This window comes from Corvus hawaiiensis, chromosome 10, assembly GCF_020740725.1.
Source record: "Corvus hawaiiensis isolate bCorHaw1 chromosome 10, bCorHaw1.pri.cur, whole genome shotgun sequence".
Lineage (NCBI taxonomy): Eukaryota > Metazoa > Chordata > Aves > Passeriformes > Corvidae > Corvus > Corvus hawaiiensis.
Window position 1 is genome coordinate 15,822,290 of NC_063222.1, and position 24,763 is coordinate 15,847,052.

The 24,763-nt window shown below is 37.5% G+C and overlaps 1 protein-coding gene across 11 annotated transcripts in view; it reads right to left on the bottom strand.

The window, feature by feature from the left end:
• The window catches only part of DLG1 (discs large MAGUK scaffold protein 1), a 149,568-nt gene that overhangs the window by 118,805 nt on the left and 6,000 nt on the right, over positions 1-24,763 (bottom strand). For 10 of the 11 annotated variants that reach the window (XM_048315007.1, XM_048315016.1, XM_048315004.1 and 7 more), the window contains exon 3: positions 15,756-15,922. In XM_048315007.1, the coding sequence (XP_048170964.1) occupies positions 15,756-15,922 (167 nt within the window). Of the gene's footprint in view, positions 1-4,777; positions 5,347-15,755; positions 15,923-24,763 lie in introns of those variants that run through there. The other variant, XM_048315010.1, reaches the window with a different exon arrangement.

The window sequence follows — 24,763 nt, forward strand, 5'->3', positions numbered from 1 at the left end:
CCATTTAGAAAGAGCAAGCAAGCACAAGTAAACAAAGATTATCTTAGAAGATGCTCTGTATAAGAAGAAAACACCACAGATTTATACCTTCGTTTTATATTCTATGTGCATTTTGATGAGACTAGAAAATCCACGTAAGGGAAAGCCAAAGAATACTACAGAACAGGTGCTTCTGGCTCAGGAAGTTCTTGAGTCTTAAACTGCTGTTGGTTGGGAGAATACCAAAAACCATGTTAACAGAAAGAGAACTCTGAAATCCAGAGAACTCCCTTAGAAAGAAGTTAAATGCAGAAAGCTTATTATGTCCTTGTAATCAATACACAGTAAGAATGTAAATTTCTACTAATGATTTGCCTTAAGTAAGTCTATTTTCTCATGCTTCTTCATACAGCTTTTCAGATTTTGCATATCAGGTCCCTTCATCATTTCCTCTATCATCACTCTGCCACCTGCATCGCTCTTGGTGCCATCAGTTATCACCTTCAAACATATTCATCTTCAAAACTCAGAGAAGCCACTTTCAGTTCCGTCCACAGAATCCAAAATATAGTATTTGTTAATTTCTTTAGCTACAACCTCTAGAATTACCCACCAGCTATCTGATGTTGCACTGGGCTTCTTTATTTGCCATGTAGAGATTAGAAGCATGACCCTCTGCAAAAGTTCATTCTGTATATTAAATCTTCAAACTTTTTAAAGGGCTGTTCACAACCACAAATACAGGCAGGTGGGACATTGTTTCTCCTGGCATGACCACAAGGTCAGTATTCTTGGCTTGTATTCCTCATTGCTTTTGTCAAATACCCTTTAAACCCAATACAGCAAACATACTTCACACACTTGGTCTCCTATTCCACATGAAAGCTGGCCAATCCTTTAGAATATAGGCAACCATCCTTGATTTTGACACTCTCAACTATCTAGTAGGCAGCTGTTTCTTTGGCATTGCATTATACGTCAAGCTCACATGCAAGAGCAATATCATACCATCTGCTGATGCTGCCAACATTAGAGTTGCACCATTTTTTTCACTTCCCAAAGCTTTTGTGACTGATTCTGCATCCTTTTCTTCAACACTGTAACCAGATAACATAGCAAAGTCAGGTGATTTACTAATAGCACTACTCAACTGGCTCACCAGATATCTGTGATTTATCCACAGCAACTAGCTTTTTAGTGAGGACATGGAATGTTGGCAAAATGAAGTCCTTGGCCAAACCCCATTACGACACACCATTCACATGTGCCAACTTGGAAGAGCTGTTGTGTACTATTAAGTACTGAAAGTATTTCTTAAGCTTTCAGTGTAATAATTTCCCATATAACTCATTTACATCTCAACTACAATATTAAATTCAAAATTCTGTATTTTGTTCCTTCACTTAAGAAAGCAAATTCCTTTGGCCCCACCAAATAATTTTTCCATCAAGTTTATACATAAAAGCTTCGCTTTTAATTGTTTCAGTTTTCACACAAGTGTCTCTCACATTTTACTTCCTACCAACATCGAAGCTTTCAGGTTTTATGCACACAGTACATAACAGAAGGTTAAAACTTGCATTGCAACCTCTCTTTATGTTTCTTGAAACACTTGTTGGACCTGGAATATAGGATCAAGTATGGTGGAAAACCACCGAGATGGTCACTTGGCTGAAGCACAATGAAGAAAGGTTCAGGGGACTGGGCTTGTTCAACCCAGAGAAAGGCACTGGGCAGGAGCTGATAACAGCCTTCTAATGTCTAAGAGGAGACACCAAGAAAACAAAACTGGGCCCTTGTTGTGCACAGCATGAGGAGAGAACTTTAAACTGAGTGGCTTACAAAAAGGCTGAGGGGGCTTACAAAACCTAATCAAAGCCCTAAGTGACCTGGTCTGAGTTGATGCTGCCCCTTCTTTAAGCAGATGGTTGGAAAAGATCACTTTCAGCACAAAAAAATTCAATTATGCACAATTCATTTAAGCTGAGGCAAATTCCAAAAACTTTCTATAACAATGGGACTCTGAATTACAGTGAAATGCACAACCAAGTGAGGAAAGCTGCAGGAATCACATAAACTCACTGTCACCTTTCCCACTTCATCCACGCCAGCTGTAGCTGTGCTCCTGTGGTCAGGCACCTTGCAGCCACACCACTGAGCTCACTTAGAATTTATGAGGTCTCACGGCTTAAGTTTTACAACTTAGGAAAAAACCCTTCATCTTTCTCCCTTAGTAACAGGTTGATGCATTATACATTTCCCCTCTCCCGAAATACTGGAGTTTGGCTTCTGTCAGAAACAAGGACTGGACCACACTGATACTGCTCTGATGCAGTCCAGGCAGGATGCTTCTTAGTATTTTGAAATAAAAATGGTACAAAAGCATTGTTTTTTCACACTTGTCAGGCTAGACATATTACTTAAAGCTATTTTAGATCACTGTCATTTTAAATTCTACTGCTTTACTGAAAGTATACTATGGAACAAAGTTAAGAATGACTGCTAAAAATGGCTTTTTCTGGAAAAATCAAAGACTTTTCATATTCTGTATTTTTAAGTGCCATGAACTCATTTAAAACTGTGACTTAAATAAAAATCATTACTGTAAGCTCAGCCCACGTGCCTGCTCTTAATAGTATCCATGGTTGCAGTGATGCAAATTTGCCTACCTACATCAAACCAATGTGCCCACATAAGGAGGAAAAAATACTGTATTAATCAGTATTCTTTGCACTAGATTTGGGCAAAGTAAAACAGTTAGACCTTTAAAGACAGGACAGGAATGAGTTTAAGGACCTGTTCACCTATTGTAATTAGATCTGAATTCTGAATTAAGCAGAATAATAAAACAGAAATATCAAAGATCAGATTACAAAAGATTTCTCAAATTCATGAGAAAATTCATCTCACTGGCCAAATTCTTCTTTTCCCTAGTCAGAAATAAAGAGTAACAATGAATTGTTTCAAATACTCCTCTGCTCAAGGTAGAAAAAGGGGAAGCATTTAACATTTTTACTAATCCTATCATACATTACATTAATGTTGATTGCAAAATTGCCTTACTTACATGCATTGATTTTCCTTGAGATTTGAAATACAGGTTTATGCACAAAACCAAGGAATGTTCTTCTCATTAGACTACAACTTCTGAGTAATCAGATATACACGGGTACACAGGGAAGCAAACAGTTCTTTCCTAAGCCCCACTTTAAATAAACACCTTTAGCTGAAGCTGCAAGGTACTACAGCATTTCATTAAATGAGGCCAAAACTTCACAAGAAGCAGGCAGGAAGGATTAAGTTCTGATAACTCCAGGTGGAAATGCACCATCAGTCTTAGCCCATGTAAGTCTGTGCTGTGCAGAGATGATCTCTCCCTCTCCCAAGCAACATTTCTGTGAGCAGTCTTACTTTCGTAGCACCCACAGCACCAGGCTAATCATACTAAAAAACAACTTTTTTTTCACAGAATATGTTTTCTGTTGGCTTAACTTTCCATGTAAATTGTCTTTCTGCTCTTAGTCAAGTAGATATGTGAAGGTGAACAAATGCACAAAATAAAACTGAAGTCGAGCATTTTAGTTATAAAAATGACAGCTCTACCTCTCCCCTTCTTTTTTTAAACTAGTACAATAAAATTAAGGTACATATCAATATAACTGAAGCGAAGCAATTGACACCCAATCCCAATCTCACCGTAATAAAAGAGAATATTCTAAAATAAATAAAGCCAAAATGCCACAAATTAATATCAGTCAGACATGATTTAAAGGGGTTTGTTTCACTTCTAAAAAAACTGTGACAGTTCAGACACCAGAAATACTCCTTTGCTGGTGAGAGACAAAGTAATTCACTCATTCCAGTCAGCCTTTGCTTCCTTGTGTCAAACAACCTGGTAAGAATCTTGATGTTTTCTTTTATAAAAGCTATCATTAAATCCACCTAACAGTCTCAAAGATGTTCAATTTTATTCTACTTCTTGAGAAGTGTGTTTGTATAAGCAAGTTTTATGGTTTAAAATTATCCAGAAGAATGCTAGAACTTAAATCAGTTTGTCAAAAAAAATTAAACTAGCAATTATTCCAACATCCAGGGAAAGGGGAGCAATACGGAACAATTTTACTACTTGAAGGAAAATAAAGCCTCCAAAAAATCAAACTCACCAAGTCAATATTTCACAAGCACAGTACTAATATATTACGTTGATGCATCAGATTTTATCTTTAGAAGTTACAGGTGGACTGCATTAAAAAAAAACTTAAATAAAACTTTATCCTAGCACAGAAGTAATGACACTAAGTTATCTGGGTGTCTTTATCTCAAAGCAGCAAGATGTCAAAATAATAAAGCATTTTGAAATATATCCATCCCTAACACGACTTGCCAGATTCATCTTCTTCTCTTTGACCATTATTTTAAACATGTCCTGATAAAGGTTATGTAAAATATCATTTGGAATTCCTTATTCTGGAATAAAAAGCAAACTACTATTTTAGCACATTTAAAGAGAGTGAATTTTTACAAAAGGGTGTCTTACTGCAGAATGAAGGAAAAAAAATCATTCTACTACACTTTTCAATATGTGCATAATTAGCTCTTCAAAGCATTAACATCTATAATTGTTCTTAGCAACAACTACGGAATTTATTTTGACTATCTGTGCAGTTTAAAGATTTTTAAAAAATCAACACTAGAAAACCATCAAGGAATTTTCATTACAGGTAGTAAAAACTGGAAGAAAGATTCAACAAGAACTTCCAAGATTGTAGGCATTAATCAAAAAGCTTTATCGTCTTACCTTTGTTGTTACAATGCATAAGCAATCCATCGTTTCAGCATAGCAGGTATATTTCCAAACATTTAAAAGGTTTATTTTCAGTCACAGCTAAACACCATCTCAACAGAATGAGAAAAAGCACACTTATTTAATAGCCAAAACAGTTGAGTGAGTGCCAGCTTTCCCTTTGGATTCATTCAGAGGTAGAAACACCATGGAGAAAAAGCAGCAGGCTAAAATACAGATGCTTTAAGTTTCATGAAAAATTCTTAGCCTATTTTGGTTATCTATGTCTGAAAAACTTAAATGTATCCTTGAAAATATTCTACAAAAGATGTCAAATCCTATTCCATACCAGTTAAGTACCTCCTCGTATTCTATTTCATATACTCCTCTGTCAGGATTACCTAACACATGAGCATCACAGGGAATCATTTGATGAAATGCAATACAAAATTATTTTACAGCAAAAAATCTCAATTCAGCTTTTCTTAGCTGGTTACAATTTCTAAAATGAAGCATTTGTTCAAAAATAGTTTTGGTTGCAAACAAGTATTTCTCCTCTAACGTCATTTCAGCATTTGCAGACTGCAAAATAACTGATTTCCTAAGCAGTAATGAATGGAATATTCCATGTAGATCAGGGAGAGAAGAAAGTGGCAAGGAAAGAGTAATGCATATTGCAGGAGAAATGCTATTTTGAGCCTTGAATTAACCTAGAATTTCATTTCCTTTTCTAAGGCTGTAATGCAGTGACAAGGCAAAGTTTGTATGCGCAGGCATTGTCTTCTTAGCCTAATTAGCACGGCTGGGAAAAGTCTAACACTTGGGCACAAAACAACATCCTGTGTACTCTGAAACACTAACCTGACAGTTCCATACATTGGTAAGAACCTTAGTACATTAGTTTCCCACAAGAAGCATTGAAAGCAGCTCATAAACTCAGTTTTCACTATCTTGTCCTATTAGATGCCCCACTAACACCTTTGCTGCAAACAAAATGAAGTATATTGAAAAAATTCAATGAGTAATTTCAAGCTATTAAATCCTATCTGCATCATTTTGCTTTTAACCCAATATGTACAACTGACTGTATTTTGCATCAAAACAACTCTAGAATACACTGTGTATCTACAACACTCCCTTTAAGCTTTCTGCAACTTTGCTCCACTTGATTCCCCAGCTTTTCCATATATACTGGGAGAAGTGGTCTGGTGTGGGGGGCTGCTAGAGGCAGGGAAGGGGGTGACCTGCTATATAAGGAAACTAATCTTTCCAAAATCACACATTTTATTTTGTGGGCAGGTGATATCTTTATGGGACAAACTTGAATGGAATTTTAAGATAAATCTTACACCATTCAACCACTAAGACTATGATTTTTACCTTGTATGTCCAAGTCAAGCCAGAGATATTTTTCATTTTTACACTGTCTATAAAACCTGTGAAGAATTTCTGCTGTGAACACCTAGGTGAAGTTCTCACTGCTACAAAGCATCAGTGGGAAAACTATGCATCTTTCAGACTGCTGAAACTGGCTGAACCCAGTCAGAAGGCTAAAAGTTCTAACTCGAAAAAACAAAAAAGCACAAGTTAAGCTGATGAAACATTCCTGTGTCAGAAAAGGGAGGGAGGGATTACTTTCACAGCTGAATGCACACAAGGTACCTCACAAAGAAATTATTCTTGCATTTCCCAAGTCTTCTTTTGGGAAAACTGTACGGTTCCGAGAAATTAACAAAGTGCTAGTATTCAAAAAGGTAAGGAAAACTAAGGAAATGCATTTCTAGGTAACTTGGCACATATCCAGTGTCCAGGCCAGAAACATCTTCAATGACTAATACAAGACATGCAGTCAGTCCAAATGTACATTTCTTGCACAAACAGCTCTAGGAATCCCAATAGCACATGGAAACCTGGCATGAAACTTCATGCTCTGTCCATGAAGGGCAAAGATTAACGATCCTGCTCATCACTGAAATTTCTATCAGCCACCTTGGTTCAAGATTAAGCTTCTGCAGACTAATCCTGGCTACAATTAGCTTAGGTTCAGAATCAATCACTTTTATTCTCAGTTTTCCGTTCTCTTGCCTTCTTCGGGACACTTTCAGAACTAAGGATCATTATCGTATCATTTCTCTCCTCTTGCACTCACCACCATCCTTCCAACAAGACCCATTACTCCTGTCATAACAAGCACGTAACATCCTTCAAGTTGCCAATGCAGACCATGAGACGCAGAAGAGACCTATCCAGAGAGGTAAGGAAAAAGCATTTCTTTGCTGAGGATTTGTGGATCAGGCTGCTCACCTTGAACAAGGACCCTAAACACTTCAGGGCAGACAGAAAGTCATCTCATAACAAGTGTGCTTGAAAAGTAGTAAAGCATGCACTGCACAAATCGGAGCAGGATGTACAGCCAAGCTACATTAGAGCCCTTTACCAAGCACTGCACCACTACAATGGATTAAAAGTCCTTCTGGTAACTGCACATGGTTCTCCCAAGATCCATCTTCAGCTAACAATGTCCACACACAGGGGAAAAAATTCCATACCAGTACACCAAAAAGTTTTGCGGCAAACACCAATACACATTTTCATAAATATAGTGCACAGAGAGAGAAGGACTCAAAAATAAGAGTACTATGGATAAAATAAGTATTTCCTAGCCCTAAAGCAGTTTCTGCAGACTTTTCACTGGAAATACTGTATGTAGAAGAAATAAACATTCAAAAAATATTGACCAAGGCTCAAATATTCAGGAGGTTTAGCATTCTCATACAAAAAAATAATACAGCTTTTTGAAAGCAAATTATAAAACTCCTTGAATGAGCAAGCATGTGTTAAATTTTGGAGAGCAGAAGAAAGTTTTTCAAAATGAGAAATAGGTAAAAAATTCAGAAGTAAAACTACTGTAATTAAACAATTTAATAAAATAACTTAGAACCTTCTTTCCTTTGAACCATATTGTGAGAAGGAAAAGAAAGATATTAAAGAACACACCAAAACTTGAATCAAAATAATGAAATGCATGAAAAGTCATCCTTTCATGCACTGAAGAGTAAGACATTTTCACACAGTGCTGTTAGTCATTAAAAAAACTATTATTCTACTGAATTTGTGAGAAACATTGTGATCTCTTCAATGTCATCCAACCTTATTAAAAATAAATCCTTCTGTCCCGTCAGCTCCAAGTGATCTCAGTAACAACCAGTAACAACTATTCTATACAGCTTGGCCAGAAGGAAAAAGTGCATTTCCATTCACCACTATTCATGGCATTAATATTAAAAAAAAAGGATGATTCTCAAGTGAGAAACACAAAGTAAGAGATTAATTCAAGACAAGAAAAATTACTTATAAATTCTTTTAGGTTATGTTTGGCAGTCACTCTTTGTACCTTCACAGGCTTATTCTTTTTCCAGTGTGGAAGATTCTATCTACAAAGCCACCAGATAACTAAATAAAGGAAAATTCATGCACAGATGAACTACACATAGAAATAAATCATGCAAATTAAAACAATGCTTTGGAAAATACTGATTTTGCAGATAAATAATTTCTTAATCTATTCACAAGTTTAAAAGTGCATGTGGTTATTTAAATGCTAATTTGCTCTTGGATTCTATGAGAAAAGCCACATAACACAGAGCTGTCACAGGTGTAACCAGAGAAGCAGGCTCAGCTCAGCTTCGCAAGGAGATGTCAAATGCCCAACCTCAGCATATTTGAGGAGACATATCAAAGACTCAGTAAACATCAAGCACTATCATCATTGCAAGCATTTTCTCAGCTACTTTAGTAAAGAAAGCACTAAAAGTGTAAGATGTCATAAATTAATTTATATAGCTATCTTTGAACCTGGCTGCAAGATGTAATTATTAGATTTTTTTAAAAAGTGAATTTGTAAGTTGTCTATTTACTCCTAAACTGAGAAATTTAGAAATAATAGGGTTTTATTGCTTGTATACACACCCCGAACAGAGCATGGGGATTTTGTTTATTTGCTTTTGCGTTCACTTTCACCAGAAGCCTGCCCCTGGAAGACTTTTTCAGCTTTCATTCAAGACTTACATTCTTTTCTTTGTACAAACAGCCTGGATTTCAAGTATTGAAAGCAAAATACATAGCAAACCAAATATCATTTCCTCATTGTAAAGTTAACACAGAGAAAGCAAAGCTTCTGAGTAACCCAGGACTATATTGGTGCTGAAACAAAACAAGCACATCATGTGTGCAGCAAAGGAGATTATATAAATAATGGGCAATACACACATACAGATACAGGCATAAAGGACCAGTACAATAACAAGGAGCACAGCAATCAGATATAGCATATTATCAAGCTAAAAAACTGAATCTTTATAAATATTAAAGCAAAGAAGGTATTTGAACATAGTACAATAGGTTGGGGACTTTCACAGGAACAGCTTGTTAATACAACAGGTAAGAATGACTTTGTAAATCCAGATGAAGATATTGCAGTTAAAATTCAGAAACAGAAAAACAGAACTAGAGCATCCTGCACTTTAATAATGTACTCTACATTTGCAGGTATCTCCTCACAAGGCTTCCTCTGAGATTCTGATTAACTGCTTGATGTACCATTCCATCCTGAATACAAACTGCTACTGATTAAACATAGATTTTTTCATTGCACTAGAAACTAGACATCCCAAATTCCTTCCTCCAGTCTACATTAGCTTATCTTATCAAGAAGTTATACAAAACTGTCACATTTTTAGAGAGGTTAAGAAGACGTTACTGGCTGCTTTGTAAACAAAGCCAATTCCCATATTGGAGGTGAAAATGATGTTAGCTTAACTTTATCCCTTTCCAAAATATTCATGTTGACAGATACTGAGCAAACCGAACACAAGCCTGCAGCAGGCCTTAACAGCAAAGGAGAACAGGAGCTACATTAACAGAAACACAACCAGTAGTAACATAAAACTCTATTATTCCCCTTTGCTTGGCACTTCCACTAGGGGCATTTGGAATACTGCATTCCATTTTAGGGCCCCAATACAAGGATTTTGACAATGTGGAGCAAGTTCTGCAGAGGGCCATTAAGACATTGAGAGGGTTTTTGGAAGACTTGACCCTTAAAGAGAGGATGAGGATACAGGGCTTGTTTAAGCTTGGAGAAAGAGTTCAGCAGAACCTAAAAGCAGCCCTCCAGTACCTACAGTGGGATGTCAGAAGACAAACTCAAGTCCATGTTGTATGATGGAAAAACCCTAGAAACTACAAATAAATTGAAACAGGAATTTCAATCAAAAATAGGGTGAAGCTTTTTCACCATGAGGATACTCAAGCACTGGAAAAGACTGACAGAAAAGTTTTGCATTTCCAGTTCTTGAGATTTTCAAGACTTAGCTAGTCAAAATCCTTCACAATGTAACTGACCTCCTAGGTGATACTGAGTTATTTTGTAATTGCAAGATGTTTAGCGAGTTTCCTGTCCACTCTGCCTTGGCATCAAATTTTAGCTGAAATTGCAGACTTATCAGCTGTTTCCTTACTTCCTCTTTTGCTTTCTTTGTATAAAAAAAGAATTTGGCAAAAGGCCCTAGAAGAGGGTGAGCTAGCCAGTCTCTACATGCCAGACACTAAACACATTGGCAAGTGCAGATAGATGGGAAAACCACAGATCAGAACAAAGTCCTTCATACACCATTACTCACTAAATACAAAGGTATCCTCATGCAACTGTAAGAGACTCCAGATTGAGTTCCACGTCCTAAGGCAAAAAATTTCCTTTGAGACATTGTTCAGTGGCGGTTTTTTTCAACATGTAAAATCAAATGATTGTGGCTACTTTTAAATTCAAGCTAAACAGCAAACATCTTAACTTCTCTGATTTAAAACAATCAAAATACTAAAACAAATACTACGGATTTAAAGAGAAAAAAGAATGTCACAAGAATACTATTTCCTTAGCAATACACTACTCAGTTAGGTCAGAGATTTCTTCCAGTGATTTAAGTTTCACCGCGTATTTGTCAAACACCAAGTGTCCCACCTGCAGATGGCACCACAGATCACAGCAAACAGCTCCCGAAGCCGCTCCCTCCCGTATAGGCTCTGCTCTCACACAGCGCCGAGATCTTGTTTCAGATTTGTTCGCTTTGCCAGGCACACTTGAGCTCAGCATTTAATGCACACAAGGAAAAGGCATGAACCATTCGTCCTTTTCAGATTGCATATATTTCTTTTTTAAACTAGTTCCTGGTACTGAAAGGATTAACATTCCTTTCCTGCTTTATCACTTTCTTGAATCACTTTTTTTTTTTAGTGGTTTTTTTTCCCCATAATTTTGTACTGGAGATTGAAACAAATAAAACTGTTAAATAATGTTCCAGGAAATATAGAGCATGGAAAAGAAAACAGATTGCTATGAGCAGGAAAACTTGCAATCTGGCTTTCTCTAACACACAACCTATGGGGAATACAAACTCCAGTCTTTGGATTCAGAGGTAGGAAGGAAAAAACAGAAGTAGGCTACGTGCCATTAGAAGTCCTCAGGCAACCTAAGCTTGTATACCACTATTCTATGTATATACACAACCACACATTGCTAAAAAGTCATTCCCAGAGTCAGCTGTGTAGAAAGTTCTTGTAATTCAATCCTTAATCTCTTTAGGGGAGCATTACATTCCCACTCTCACAGCAACTCTCACATATACCATCAAAGTGTCAGCTGGAAGAATATTATTTTGGTCCACAGTAACTACAGCAAAAAAATATCAGCAAGGTAAAAGAAACAGGGTTGAAATACATTACTTCAAAGGCTAACAATGTCCAAGCAAGAAGAAAAACATCCCATGCTTATCACCTGCAAACTCACCAGCCTGGCAAGGCACAGAATAGAGTTAAAATAATCTCAAAGTGCATGAAGTGTTCCAATCTGCTTGAGTCTGGTTAATGAACTAATACTGAACTGGACAGCAGCCTTGAAAGTCTGAAAAGTGAGAATTTATAATTTAAAAGCTAGCTTAAACACATACCAGAATTATTACTCCCTTGGGTTTATTAAAGCCAAATATAAAAGAACTTTTTAAAAAAACCCTAAGTAGCTAAAAAAAGCATTACCGAAACCAAAAATGCATTGAGCATTAAAACATAAATTTTCACATACTACATATGGCAAGCATGCTAAATTTCTCCTCATAATTTTTATTAAATTTTAAAATATTGAAGGAAAAGTATTGCCAAGCAGGTATATAAAGATAAAAAAACCAGCCGCTGAAGAAGAAAGAATTAAGGTCAATAAAAAGGTATAAGATTATATGTTTATGTAACAGTTTTCGTATATATTTGGATTATATATATATATTTATTGGATTATATATATATATTTGGACATTTGGATATATTAGAGAAAAGAAAAAGAAACCAACACCAAACTACCACTTTTCAAAATTGTTCACCTTACGATTTAACATGGAAACAGTACTCTAACTAATGAAATACAAGGTAACATTTACTGTAAGTGACAGAGACTGCGAGAAAAGCTTGCTTTCAGTTTCACATGAACTGGGATCAACACCAATATATGCAAATGGTTTTAAATACTGGAAGTACAAATACAGTGGTTTTAAATACTGGAAGTAAAACTAAAACCTGACCTTCATATACTGAAGGTCAAACAATAGTGACTTTCACATGATACTCAAGACAAAAAATATGAAGGAAGATGGGTAGCTTTGTCATAAATGTTCAAATCTGGGCCACTTAGAAAAACAACAAAGTAATCCACACCATATCAGGTTCTGTTAGGTAACACCAGCATGGCCACCAGACTGTAGTGGAGAAGTAAACAGTGCATCTGAGAACAGACACGTCTCTGGTAAGCCTTTCCAAATCAGGCAGTTCTTTCAATGCATTAGTGACCTTGCCATGACAATGTGCCTGGTGTCATTGGTGCAGTGTCAAGGACAAGTCCTGGCAGTCCAACTGCACATGAGAATAAAAACACACCTTCATGTACAACATAGAAAGATACAGGGACAACACTACCCTTGTATAGGGCTGCAAACCGTTTCTGCAGGGGCTAGGAGTGAATAATCACAAAGCATGGATTTAACACCACAAACTATTCCCCACTTCGGACATCTGCTTCTCCTATAGGGGAAGCACAAAACGTCCTACAGAGGCAACATCGTAAGACAAATCTCATAGCAGCAAATATGTGCTTCAAGTGCAGGCTGCTAGAATTTGAAGCATGTTTACTAATAACAAAATGGTTTGGTAGGGACATGAATCCTCAAGTCCATTACACTGTTACCAGGTGCATTAGAGGGATTAAAAAACAAAACAAAACAAAAACATTTATGACCTTTAAGACCATCATGCTGCCTCAAAAGACCTTCAATAAGGGAGACTGGCCATGTACTATGCTATTCTGGTGCTCAGAAAAACATATTAAATGCTTTTGTAAGTCTATTTCTATAGTGTAAGCCTAGCACATCTTGTATAAAAACAAAATATTTCTTTTTCACATTCTATAAATACAGGAAATTTCTCTTCCCAATTAAATGTCCAATTCTTTCAAGCAACTCCAAACCATCCCGGTCTTCACTTCTTTCCAAGATGACATCTTCCATGTCACTCTCTTCTAAGCACTGAAATCAAACATCTTTTTCACACCATGATGCCTCAAATTTGACAATATCTCCAGCAAAGCCTTATGCAGACCAAGTAGAATAGAATAGTTTTACACCATACCTATGTCAGTAAGGTGTTCTTTTCATCTATTAACATGCCATGGTTGACTCACCTTAAGATTCAAAAATTACCCAGACCTTTTCTGAGAAACCAATTCTTAGCTATTCAACTTCTATTAGTTCAGCCAAAATGTAGGACATTAATTACTTCAACTGCCCAAGGCTTCATTCTAGTCTTAGCTGATGAAGCAGTAACATACCATTCTCTTCCCATGGTTCAATTTCTAATTTAATAAGGATGTTTTCACTAAAAACCCAACCCTAGGATGCATTTTTTGAGAAACTTTAACTGATATATTATCTCAAAAGATAGCCTGTTAAACCATGCCAAAAGTTCTACTCAAGTCAGAATTTATCACATTTATGGTTTCTTCCTACCACAAGAATGATTACCACAATAGAAAGAAACTGTTTGACAAAACTGTCATCAACAACTATGAGAGCTATTATTTGGCTCCTTTATCACTTTCAAGGAGCTACTAAAAAACTGTGGAATCATTCACTGTACCTGTTAAACCTAAATCCTCCTCTCCTGCCTTACTCCTATGTATTCCCTTTATAAAAGATGGCATTTGTCCATCTGCCATTTTTGGGAACTTCATGCATCCTCCATGACTAAGGGCAACTGCAATGACTCCCAAATTGCCTCATTAAGTTCTCTGCACATGCAAACATGAAATAGAACCAGCTTATTTCAAAACATCTCAGTAGACAAAATAAGCCTTGCCTCTCCTTGACTACAGCTCCTTTTGCTCTTGCTTTTAAGAGGTGCCATTCCCACCATACCTTCAAAAAGGGATGTTCTACAGCTCTAAGCCTCAGATTTAGATGATGGCATACAGGTAAATAGCACAATAGCCTTTTCCATGCTATTTCTCATATACTCCAGCATTACCCCATTTCCTCCAATGACAATTCATTAGGGTGACTACAATGACAGTGGCCTTCTCAATGCAATTTCAGGTAGTAGATTCCACAGACATATAAAATTTAAATTTTAATAATAATCTTGTGTAACCAAGATTCACAAACAAGAAAATAATCTATTCCCACATTGCAAGTTCAACTAGAATTTAAATTCCTCAGTGTTCAATTACTTACAAACCTGAAAAAGACAGTATGCCTAGGCTGCTCAGTTTTTCATGTAAAGATATTTTAATGGCTGTTCTTGGCAATATATAAGTCTTGCCCCTGGCTTGGCTGACCTTTTTACCTACTCACCATTTTTTACTTTCCAAAAGAATACAAGTTTTGGATTTCCTCTATAGCTTCTTTTAAAGCATTCCTGATGTATTTCATACTAGCTTCAATATGACAGATTTGAAAAAAGCTACAATGAGCACAAGCATTTTTTTTTAACTGTACAAACTCATTAGCACATCACACACTAATGATCTGCAGCTAAGTGAACCTTCTTACACAGTCCCAACAGCCCCTGATAAAGGTTCACTCACTAAGACATCCCAGCCACTTTATCTTGCTGAGTAGTACAAGTTCCCAAGCTTCCCTACAGGCTGCAGCACCAGTCCTTTGGCTGATCTCTCCCAGGGCTCCTCCTGAGCTCCACAATCATTTCATGAAAATAGACCAGCACAGTGCACTGGCTTCAGTTACTGAGAAACTCACACACTTTTTCCAGTGGTGTCAGTTTCCAGGGCACACTTCAAGGGTTCACCTCTTTGGGGACAAATAATAGCTCTGATGTGAAAATAGTCAACATTTTAAGTTTAAACTGATCAGGGAGATTTTGCTTTAGTGAAAAATGTACAACAGTGAGCATTTTCCTGCTCATTTTTCTCACCATTCACTAGTGACAAATGGCTGCATATTGTTTTCAAAAACAAGTCCTTCCAGAACACAGATATAGAAGTAGCAGAGAATTTCTTATGATCAGACTGAAAAGGTTACTAATCAGAAAGACAACAGTCTCAGATTTCCCAAATAATTAATGAAGGAATGACTCAAGAGTCATGAGCATGGATGAGTATAAGCATACTAATAAACCTGTCAGTGAGGTTCCAAAATCAAAGCATAAATCCAATTTAATGGTCACTTAATGGTACATTTGACAAATGAGTTTATAAATTTTTGACTAAGCAAAATGCATACATGTTATTAAACATTTCAATAATTAAATCCCCTATGACTATTGATCTTAATAATGTACATTTTCTTTGAAAATTAATATTTTATAAAATGAAGGAAACTTAGAGAACAATGTTGAACTAATAGTCTCAACAAGAAAAATAAAACCGATTTCTATATCATACCTCTACACTGGGGCTAAGGCTGCTCGGCAATGTTTCTGATGTCACTGTTGTGCTTGGAAGGCTGGAGAAGTCCCAGGTATTCACAGGCTGGATTGGTTCCGATGGCTGAGAGTGATCAATGCATTTTGGATTGTCCAATAAGGTCACTTCATAAAATTCTTGAATATCTAAACATGTAAAAAAAATTGCAGTTAGGCTTGATAGTTCCTCTAATATTCTGATTTTAACTACATCTTCCTCCTGCAAAACGGATTAGATATGGCTTCATCTGTCATGGGTAAATTCGTAGGGATCAGCACGATCACATGAACCTCCCCCACCGCACACACAACTCGTTCTCTGTGCCCCTGTCTCAGAGCCTCCATTACCCACTCACTCTGGGCTTCTGCCACCAACCCCAGGAGCACAAGCTGCATCAGGAACAGCAGAAGCACATGAAATAACTGCAGTGGAATAGTGGAAGGGATTAGTGTCCATGTTTCAAGTTTTGGTAAACATAATTTCAACTAATGTAGCCTTTGGTTAGCTGAAATCTACTGTTCAAGGGCAATATTAGAAGGTTGTTTTGTACATGTTTCAACTAAATGATCACAGAAGTAGAAGAATAGAAGTATACTGATGAAATCAGCAAGAGAGAAGCTGCAAGAAGTTGGGAAAGGGAAGATTGATGAGGATAGGTCATCATCTGCTTTTTCAGTCTAAGTAACAGAAATAGGATGAAACTTAACAGTATGAATTACCCATCATGAACTAGTTAACAGCTTTTTCCATAACCCTGAAGACTCAGCTGGAAACATCTGAGAAACAAAAAATTTGGCTGTCTTGCATTTTTTATTGACATCCTACTCACTACATGAAGCATCAATAAAAAATGCAATATAAAGAAGCACCAAAGGTGTTCCTATGAAGTGTAGGTGTATGAAACCTGCTATCACAACTGCAATCAGATCCATAAACACACACATTTAAAAAAAAAAAAGTCAGAGAAGCTATAGGCTAAGGGAAGGGCAAACTAAGAAGCTGTCCTGTAAAGGTTTTAGTCTCTTATTCAAAGTAAAAATCAAGAGTTGCAAACTCTTGATTTTTAATCACACCAACTTCATAGAAGACAAACATACAAACACAGTAAGCCAAAGGAAACAGGACCCAGCCATGAGTGAGGAGTCTAAGCTGCAGTTTTGTAGCTTTCTAGCAACAGCCCAGAGTCAGTAACAGAGGCACAATAACCAATTCCTTTATAGAGCCATCCCACAAAAAAAAGACCACACAACTAAGAGTTGCAAATACTGTTGCTGGCACTCCAGTCTTATGTGTTTTTATAGACATTGCACTTCTGCTCTCTACCAGTTCAGAAAACTGAAATTCTCAAATTCCATTTGTATCTTTCCTCTGAACAAGAGTCAAATTCCTACCAACAGCTTACATTAATTTTTAAAGTTATACTTGCTCTTGGCGCTGCTGATTGGAAGAAATAGCAGTGAGGGTTGCAGAAGACATTAAGTGACCTAGATATACAGGAGCAAAGCAGCCTAAGAGATACAAATTGCCTTTAAATCTCTTTCACATTAGCTCCCTCAGTTGCAAATTTGTCTTGCAGCTGCATTAACATCAATACATCAATCAAGCACACCCAGCGAAGATTTTTTTCCTTCAACAGAGAGTACTTTGTACATTAAAATAGGCAGTGGTTTAAGTTGATTCTATAGCTGCAATCCACAGCAACCAAGCCAGGAAGATCACTACATTATTTATGGGAAGGGGTTATTTGTGCAACTGTTTTGCAACAGAAATCTAGGACACCGATTTTCAATTCTGCTACTATTCCTTTTAAGTCCCTGCCAGCGGAGGTAGCCATTTATTCCTCCTGCAGAACGACTCATTTCAAAAAGCACAGCATTTCCCATACCTCACCTCCACTTCTCTATGCAGGACACCACAATAGACTTGCTATTGAAAGATGGCAAGACATATATGCACCACTTAATGAGGGGATTAGTTTCTGTTTATCCTGGACTTGCTCCAAATCCACAAAGTTTCTAGAAACTTGGTATCTATATGATAATATCTACCTTCTTAAAAAAAAGTTTCCATTTTTACTATTCAGAATGCAAACATTAAGTGTGTACAAGTATAGGCAAGCCACCTATGAACCCTGAACGCATTAGGTCCACAAGAATGCAAGTTGACAATTACACTTTTATATAGCAAGAAACTTAAACCATACTAAATTAAATCTAAAAATTCCTTCTTCTTTTCTACAGCTATATATCAGCTCACAAAAATATTTCATCACCTCAACACATTTGAATATGTACTGAACACATGTTAATGATGTGTGGACACATTAGCATATGAAAAGTTCTAACATTTTCCTAATTATTACAAATAGCAGGTAGTAAAATACTAAGTTTTAGTTGTATTTATGGTCAGATTCCTTCTTCAAGCTAGGATGTGCCATTTCTTGTTACAGCACTTTTCTCCCATATTAATTGCAAGAGAGATTATATCCCAAACTAAGTTACAGAAAACTAAGCCACAGAAAACTGATTCAAACCAGGTATCACAAAACAGCAAAAGAAAACACCGATGGGGAACATTTCAAAACTAGAGGGGAACATTAAAGGAACAGCTGAAACTTGAAAAATAGGAGCACAGAGTTTTAGGAATCCAAAGTGACAAAAAGTGATGAATGGTAGGCAACACATAAAACCATCCTGAAATTTGGTCTGCCTACAAGTAAAACCACATTAAGTAGCCAAATCAGAAATATGGTTGACAGCAAAAAGGATAAAAGCCTATACAAAGTGACAGACCACCAGTTCTGCAATGAGCACTCTTATGAAAAGGAAAATTGTATTCTTAGCCTATTAGTAGTGTGAAAAGATAAGCAACGGTGACAAACTGGGTTTTTTTACTCTAAAAGCCATTTGCTGGTGTATTGCTCACCCCCTTCTCATATTTTCCACTCATCTTAGTTTTGTTCTTTGAACAGGCTAGTTCACCAATAACATGATATGCCAGAAGCTAAAACTGCTCACTTTTAAAGCAAACAAGAGTTATCTGCCAAATACAAACTGAAACCCAAATCGACTTTACAAGGGAGATCCAGCTTCACTAAAAACCACAACACAGTAATTAAAAGAACAGCAGAACTGCAGAAACAAATTCTTTTCTTTCCTAAAGTGTATTTGAGGGCGGTTCAAGAGACTACATCAATTCTGTCTAAAGAATCTGCCTCCATGGACAAGGATTCCAACCAGCAACATGACACCATTCCTCAAGATCAATTTCTTCCCCGCTCCTTAGAAATCAAACATAAGGCCTCTGCTTACCATTTGTACAGGTATGTGCAGTGTCCGCTACTTTTTGCTATATATTCAACAGAGGGTACACTTGTAATCAAGATAACTTAAGGTCAGTGCATGTTCTAAAAAATCTCATTGCCAAGCCAAGTTCTCCACATGCACCTACAGAAAGGAATATTTAATTTTAGTATAGTCAGCTAGGACAATTAAGCTGAGCAGAATTATTCCCTGCATCCACTTACATGTGAACCTTTTGATAACTTGTAACTTTGCAAGTGAAAGACGGGATACCTATAACAGCATTTTCTTAAGGGAATGGTGCAACCCTATATACAAGGTGTTGGCATTACTCATAACAGTCCATGGGCCTTGTGTTAAGTGAATAACCAGGCCTCTGCACTTGTCCTGGCCTGCCCAGAGCTTTGTTTTAGTTTGTCCAACTCTACCACCAATTATCTAAAGACCAGGAGACTCATCTAACTTGCATGGCTTTTACTTATCTTCAGACAACTGTGTGAGCCAACACCTATTTCTATAAATATTTTTATATATAATACACACGGCTTATACATAAATAAATATTTGCTACATATATTCCATAAATAGTATACAAAAATATGTGAAATCATTCAGTGTTACATCACACAGTTGTCCAAAGCTAACTAAAAGCTGTACATAAATACAAGTACATGCACACACGCAGGCTGAATGTACAAATTTACATCTGTGTGTGTGTAACAGCTAACAGATACCAATAAAAATGGGTTATTCCATAGGGAATGGATTACCTATGACCTCAGGAAAAAAAAGCTGCATAGAAGAGCAAAGGCATAGCATGACAGCAGAGGCCTTGAAAACAAAGACACAGGATGGTATCAGAGGCCTCAAGTCTACAAGCAATTCAGCAACCACTAATTACTGGTCAAAGGAAGCCAACCTTGAGAACTGGGCAAAAAAATTTCAGGGGGTAACAGAACAAAGAACATCCAGCATATATAAAATACACAGTACATACAAGAAATTCAAATGCAACTGCAAAGTAGAGAAGAAAGAGTGAAGCATAGAATATGTCAGCAAACAACAATAACCTCAACAAAACAACAGTGAGGAGGAAGAAACATTCAACACTGTGCACCTCCATGGGAAAGATTCCCTTTACTCAGTCTCCCATTCCGTTCCTCTCTGACCATCTTTTGATATGTTCTGGTTTTCAAACAAGCATCAAGCAACTCCCTGTAATTTTTTTACATGATGTTGGTTTCTGATATTGAACCTCTGTATTATGGTATGGAGGGAACCAATTAAATTTCATTGGCATTTACTATTTATCGACCTGAAACAGAGTTGTAGTTGAGGTGAGTGCCGGTCTCAAAGTAACAAGGGATAGGACAAGAGGAAATGACCTCAAGTGGTGCCAGGGGAGATTTAGATTGGAAATTAGGAAAAATTTCTTCTCTGAAGGGGTTGTCAAGCATTGGAAAAGGCTGTCCAGGAGAATGGTTGAGTCACAAGAGGTGTTTAAAAGACTTGCAGATGTGGTGCTTAGGGATATGGTTTAGTGGTAGACTCCGCAATGCTGTGTTAAAGGTTGGACTCAATGACCATAAAGGTCCTTTGCACCTTAAATGATTCTGTGATTTATTTTTTTTTTAACTGAAACCATTCCTCTAATGATCACAGTAACCTACTATTTTTAGGCTTTGCATTTTTACACTTTAAGCATCTTGACCATTTGTGGGTTATAGATGATTTTTCTTAAATAAATGCCAGGAAATTCCACACAAGCTCAGCATTTCATGACCTTGAACAGTTACACGTTTACTACAACAGACTGCTCTGGATACTGTCCATGTAAACCAGTGAACTGTTGTCCTTACATCATGTAATACACAAGGGTATAAACTGCTACCACAATATACGTGAATTTAACAATCACATTTGTGTATGCTGTATTAATTGTATCCCCATGTGAAGGTTTTCAGTTTTAATGTAGTTAACAGCTTTGCACATGAACAAGAATTAATTTAGGAAGCTCATGCTTCTTTTCTGTTTGTTCATTTTTTTTATAAAATCTAAATTCATGTTTTGCATTCTAAAATGCAAAGGGAAGGGTTTACCTGCTGGCAATTCTAATGCTGGCTGTCTAATGCAGCCCAAGAGACTATTTACCACCTTTTGTTTCAAAGCACACTGATTGTTCACATTCAACTTTTTGTCACCAGGACCCCCACATCGCTACTTGCAATATTTTTTTCCAGCTGGGTGACACACAGTATATATTGGTACATAGGATTGTTTCTCCCCAGGTGCTGGACTCTACATTTCTACTTGTTGAGCTCCATGAGGTTCCTGTCAGCCCATTTCCTCAGCTTGTCGAGGTCCTTCTGCATGGCAGCATGACCAGGATTTACATGCTTCAGCTACTTAGTTAATTCTGCACTGACATTGACAGGTGCTCCTTTCTGATAGGTCTTCAACAGCAGAACAAACCAATTTCAGCCAAAGCCAGCAAGACAGCAAAACACTAGATAACTTTGCATCACCATACAGACTTTACCACACAAAGCTTTTCAATACCAGCTTTGTTCAGGAGAACCTCTCAGAGACACCACCCTCCCTCAGACCTGCAAGCAACCAAAGAGTTTATGAATTCCATCAGAAATTGACTTATTTCAGTTTAGTCCGTGTAAGCAATTCCTTTGTCATCTCTCATTGGTCTGCCTCTTCTCAGACATTTGTTGATCTAAACAGAGCACATGCAAATGCCTGCTTTTGTTTATGACATTACCCATATTTGAAAAAACAGGTTTGTTAAGAATTTGACTACCTGTGTGTTGTCCAGGAAGAGGTGCTATCCCATTATAAATTAAGTACTTCTCTAAATCAAGGAGGAGAGGGAACGACAGCTTTATTTCTTAGGGCTTCCTGCCAAAGCACCCAAAGCACTTGAAAACTTAAGCCTTAAAACTACTAGAAAGGAAAACAAAGGTCAACATGCTATTTCAGTTCAGAGCAATTTGAGATATACGGTATCTGCCAAATTCTTAACAGCCCAACATAACAAACGTACAGACAAAACAGAGTCATGATCACTGTCAGAACAGGCAAAAGAGTCTGCCAACACTACAGCCTTTCATTCTTCAGTCATAAAGCAGCTCCTAGTAACTCCAAGGAAGGCTCAATCTTGCACGCTTACTTCACCTGCTACATCAAGCTAGGAATATCCATTTAATATAAGTAAAGCACAACCTGAAAAGAGCATGATTAGTGATGAACAAAAAAATACAAACATCAAGAAAAGCTTCATGTCCATTTACCAAGCCAATGACCAGAGTTAAGTAACCACTCTCTTTGTGTATTTAATGGTTGTGTTGTCATGGTGTGCGTGTCTGATCAAAAATCAGAGTATGCATTTTTACTATGAGAAGTGAAAACCAGCCTCATCACAACCTCTGTAAAGCCCCTTTCAGGGTTGGCTGTTTGGGGAACTATTTCTTCTTTAAAACTGATGCACACAATCAAGACGTCTTAAAAATTTAAGGAGCAACTTGTGGTGCAGCTTTCTCACTACACGTTCTGTTCTACAAGATCCTTTGCTGCAAGCTGCAGCATCCAGCTACTGATCCCCAGCTCTTCCACTTGTTCCAGTAACTGTGTCCCACCCTTTGAACATCCTTTCTGCACACACTTCTTTGCTTAATTCAAATTCCAGGAGATGTTATTTTCCATTTTTCACTTCCAGTTCTCCTGAATTGGTGCTTAACTGAAACTGCCCTCATCTAACCTCAGATCTAATTGTTTGCTTTTATTCCTCTAGCTGCTTTTCACACTCAGACAAATTCAACTCCTTACCAACCTGACCACTTACACTTTCCAAACTATTCATTCATATTTTCCTCTTTGCTTACTAACCCCTCCTTCACCACATCTTCACAGAATCAATTAGGTTGGTAAAAAGAACTCCGAGATCGAGTCCAACCTATGACCTAACACCATCATGTCAACTACACCAAGTGTCATGTCCAGTCTTTCCTTAAGAAGTGCTTCCCATTGTCTCTATCCAATTTTCCTTCAGAAACCCACAGGGTCTTCTATGTCCAGAATTAAGGTAGGAAAAACTGTCACACCCAGATGAAAACTGACACAACAATATTCTGTTGTCTAAACTTTCTGATTTAATATCACCTCATGCACACTTAGTCATCAGCCTAAGCCTAAAAAACCCAAAGAACCACCCAACTTCCCCCTAAACACACAACAAATATCCAACTAAAAATGAACTCCCAGCTATCCACCCTCCCCAAATATCTCAACGCCAGTTGCAAACCAGTAGCCACTACAAAAATGTACTATTTTCTTAAAGGGATATATTTACTACTGTCTTTAGTGGCAACAAAAACCTTACTATCAAGTTTTATTTGTAGTATGTCCCATAGATAATGTTAGTACAGGGCTGATGAGGTTTGTCACCAGACAAATGCATTCAAAAAATCAAACTAGTTTTGGGATGCGTTCACTCAACCCTCCAAGTAGAGCTTCCATATCAGTGCACAGCTTTGCTTAGATGAGACAGCACAAGCATTGGTTTCCTCTACCTACAGGAAGCTCCAAAGTAATTATGTGACAGCAGTGGCAACACAAGGCTGGGTGTGCCACAGAGTAGCATCTCCTCCAGCACTAACACTTGTGTGTTTCCTGCAGCCAAATTTTAACACAAGTTTCTGAAAACCACTTAAAGTTGCAGTGCTTTTACAATTTGCCCACAAGTTCTTCTTGCTGCTCCTCTGTCTTAGGCTGACTTTTTAATTTCAAGCCAAAATAAGTCAGCTGTTTTGAGGGCATGGCTGGGAAGATATTTGCACATGACAAGATTCCTATAAAAGCTTTACCAGAGAGCTCTAGAACCTCCCCTAACTTGGAGAAAGGACATGAAGCTAAGGAGGTTATTCTAGCGTCAGCCCTACACCTTCTGCAGTCTCTTAACAATCTTGCAAATTTGGCCTAGTTATAATTCAGGAAACCATCTGTGCAAGGAGACTCCTAGTCAGCTGCTACAGTTCGGTTTCTTTGAAGTTTCCTTCCCCCTGCACCAAAACAAGCTCTATCTCTCAATATACAGGCAAACAGATGCACAGGGGGCACAGGGCATTCCAGCTGCAGAGCTGAACAAGATGTTCTGCCCTTGCTACTAGGGCCACCATGGAAGCAGGACTAAGATCAGGACAAATATCCTCTCACATGCTTTCCCCCTTCCTCTACACTGTACCCAGCACTGAACCAAATGTTGAGGGAGACGAGGAGCAAATCCAGGAACACAGAAGTATGAAAGGAGACAGGCAGCATAACTAGAGAAAAGAGGTAAAAGAAGAGAGGAAATAAAGCAAGGACAGGCCAGAGGGCAAACTTTCCCAGAACCTGGAAACTATACCAATTATTCAAAATTTTGACTGTCTTTTCAGCCCCTGGATGAACAGCAGACTTATTAACAAGATTTTTTTGTCAGCAGACCCTTTCAATAGTAACCCTGGGAAGAGAACACTGCAACTGATACATTCTACAGTGCAGCTATTCAACACTGAATACACAGTCAATGCAACACCACAAGGATAAACTTTTGCCACAATACTATTTATCTGCATACCAGTAGCTACTCAACTTACTAATTACTTGCTGTTTTAGGCTACCAAAAGCAGCACCTAATCC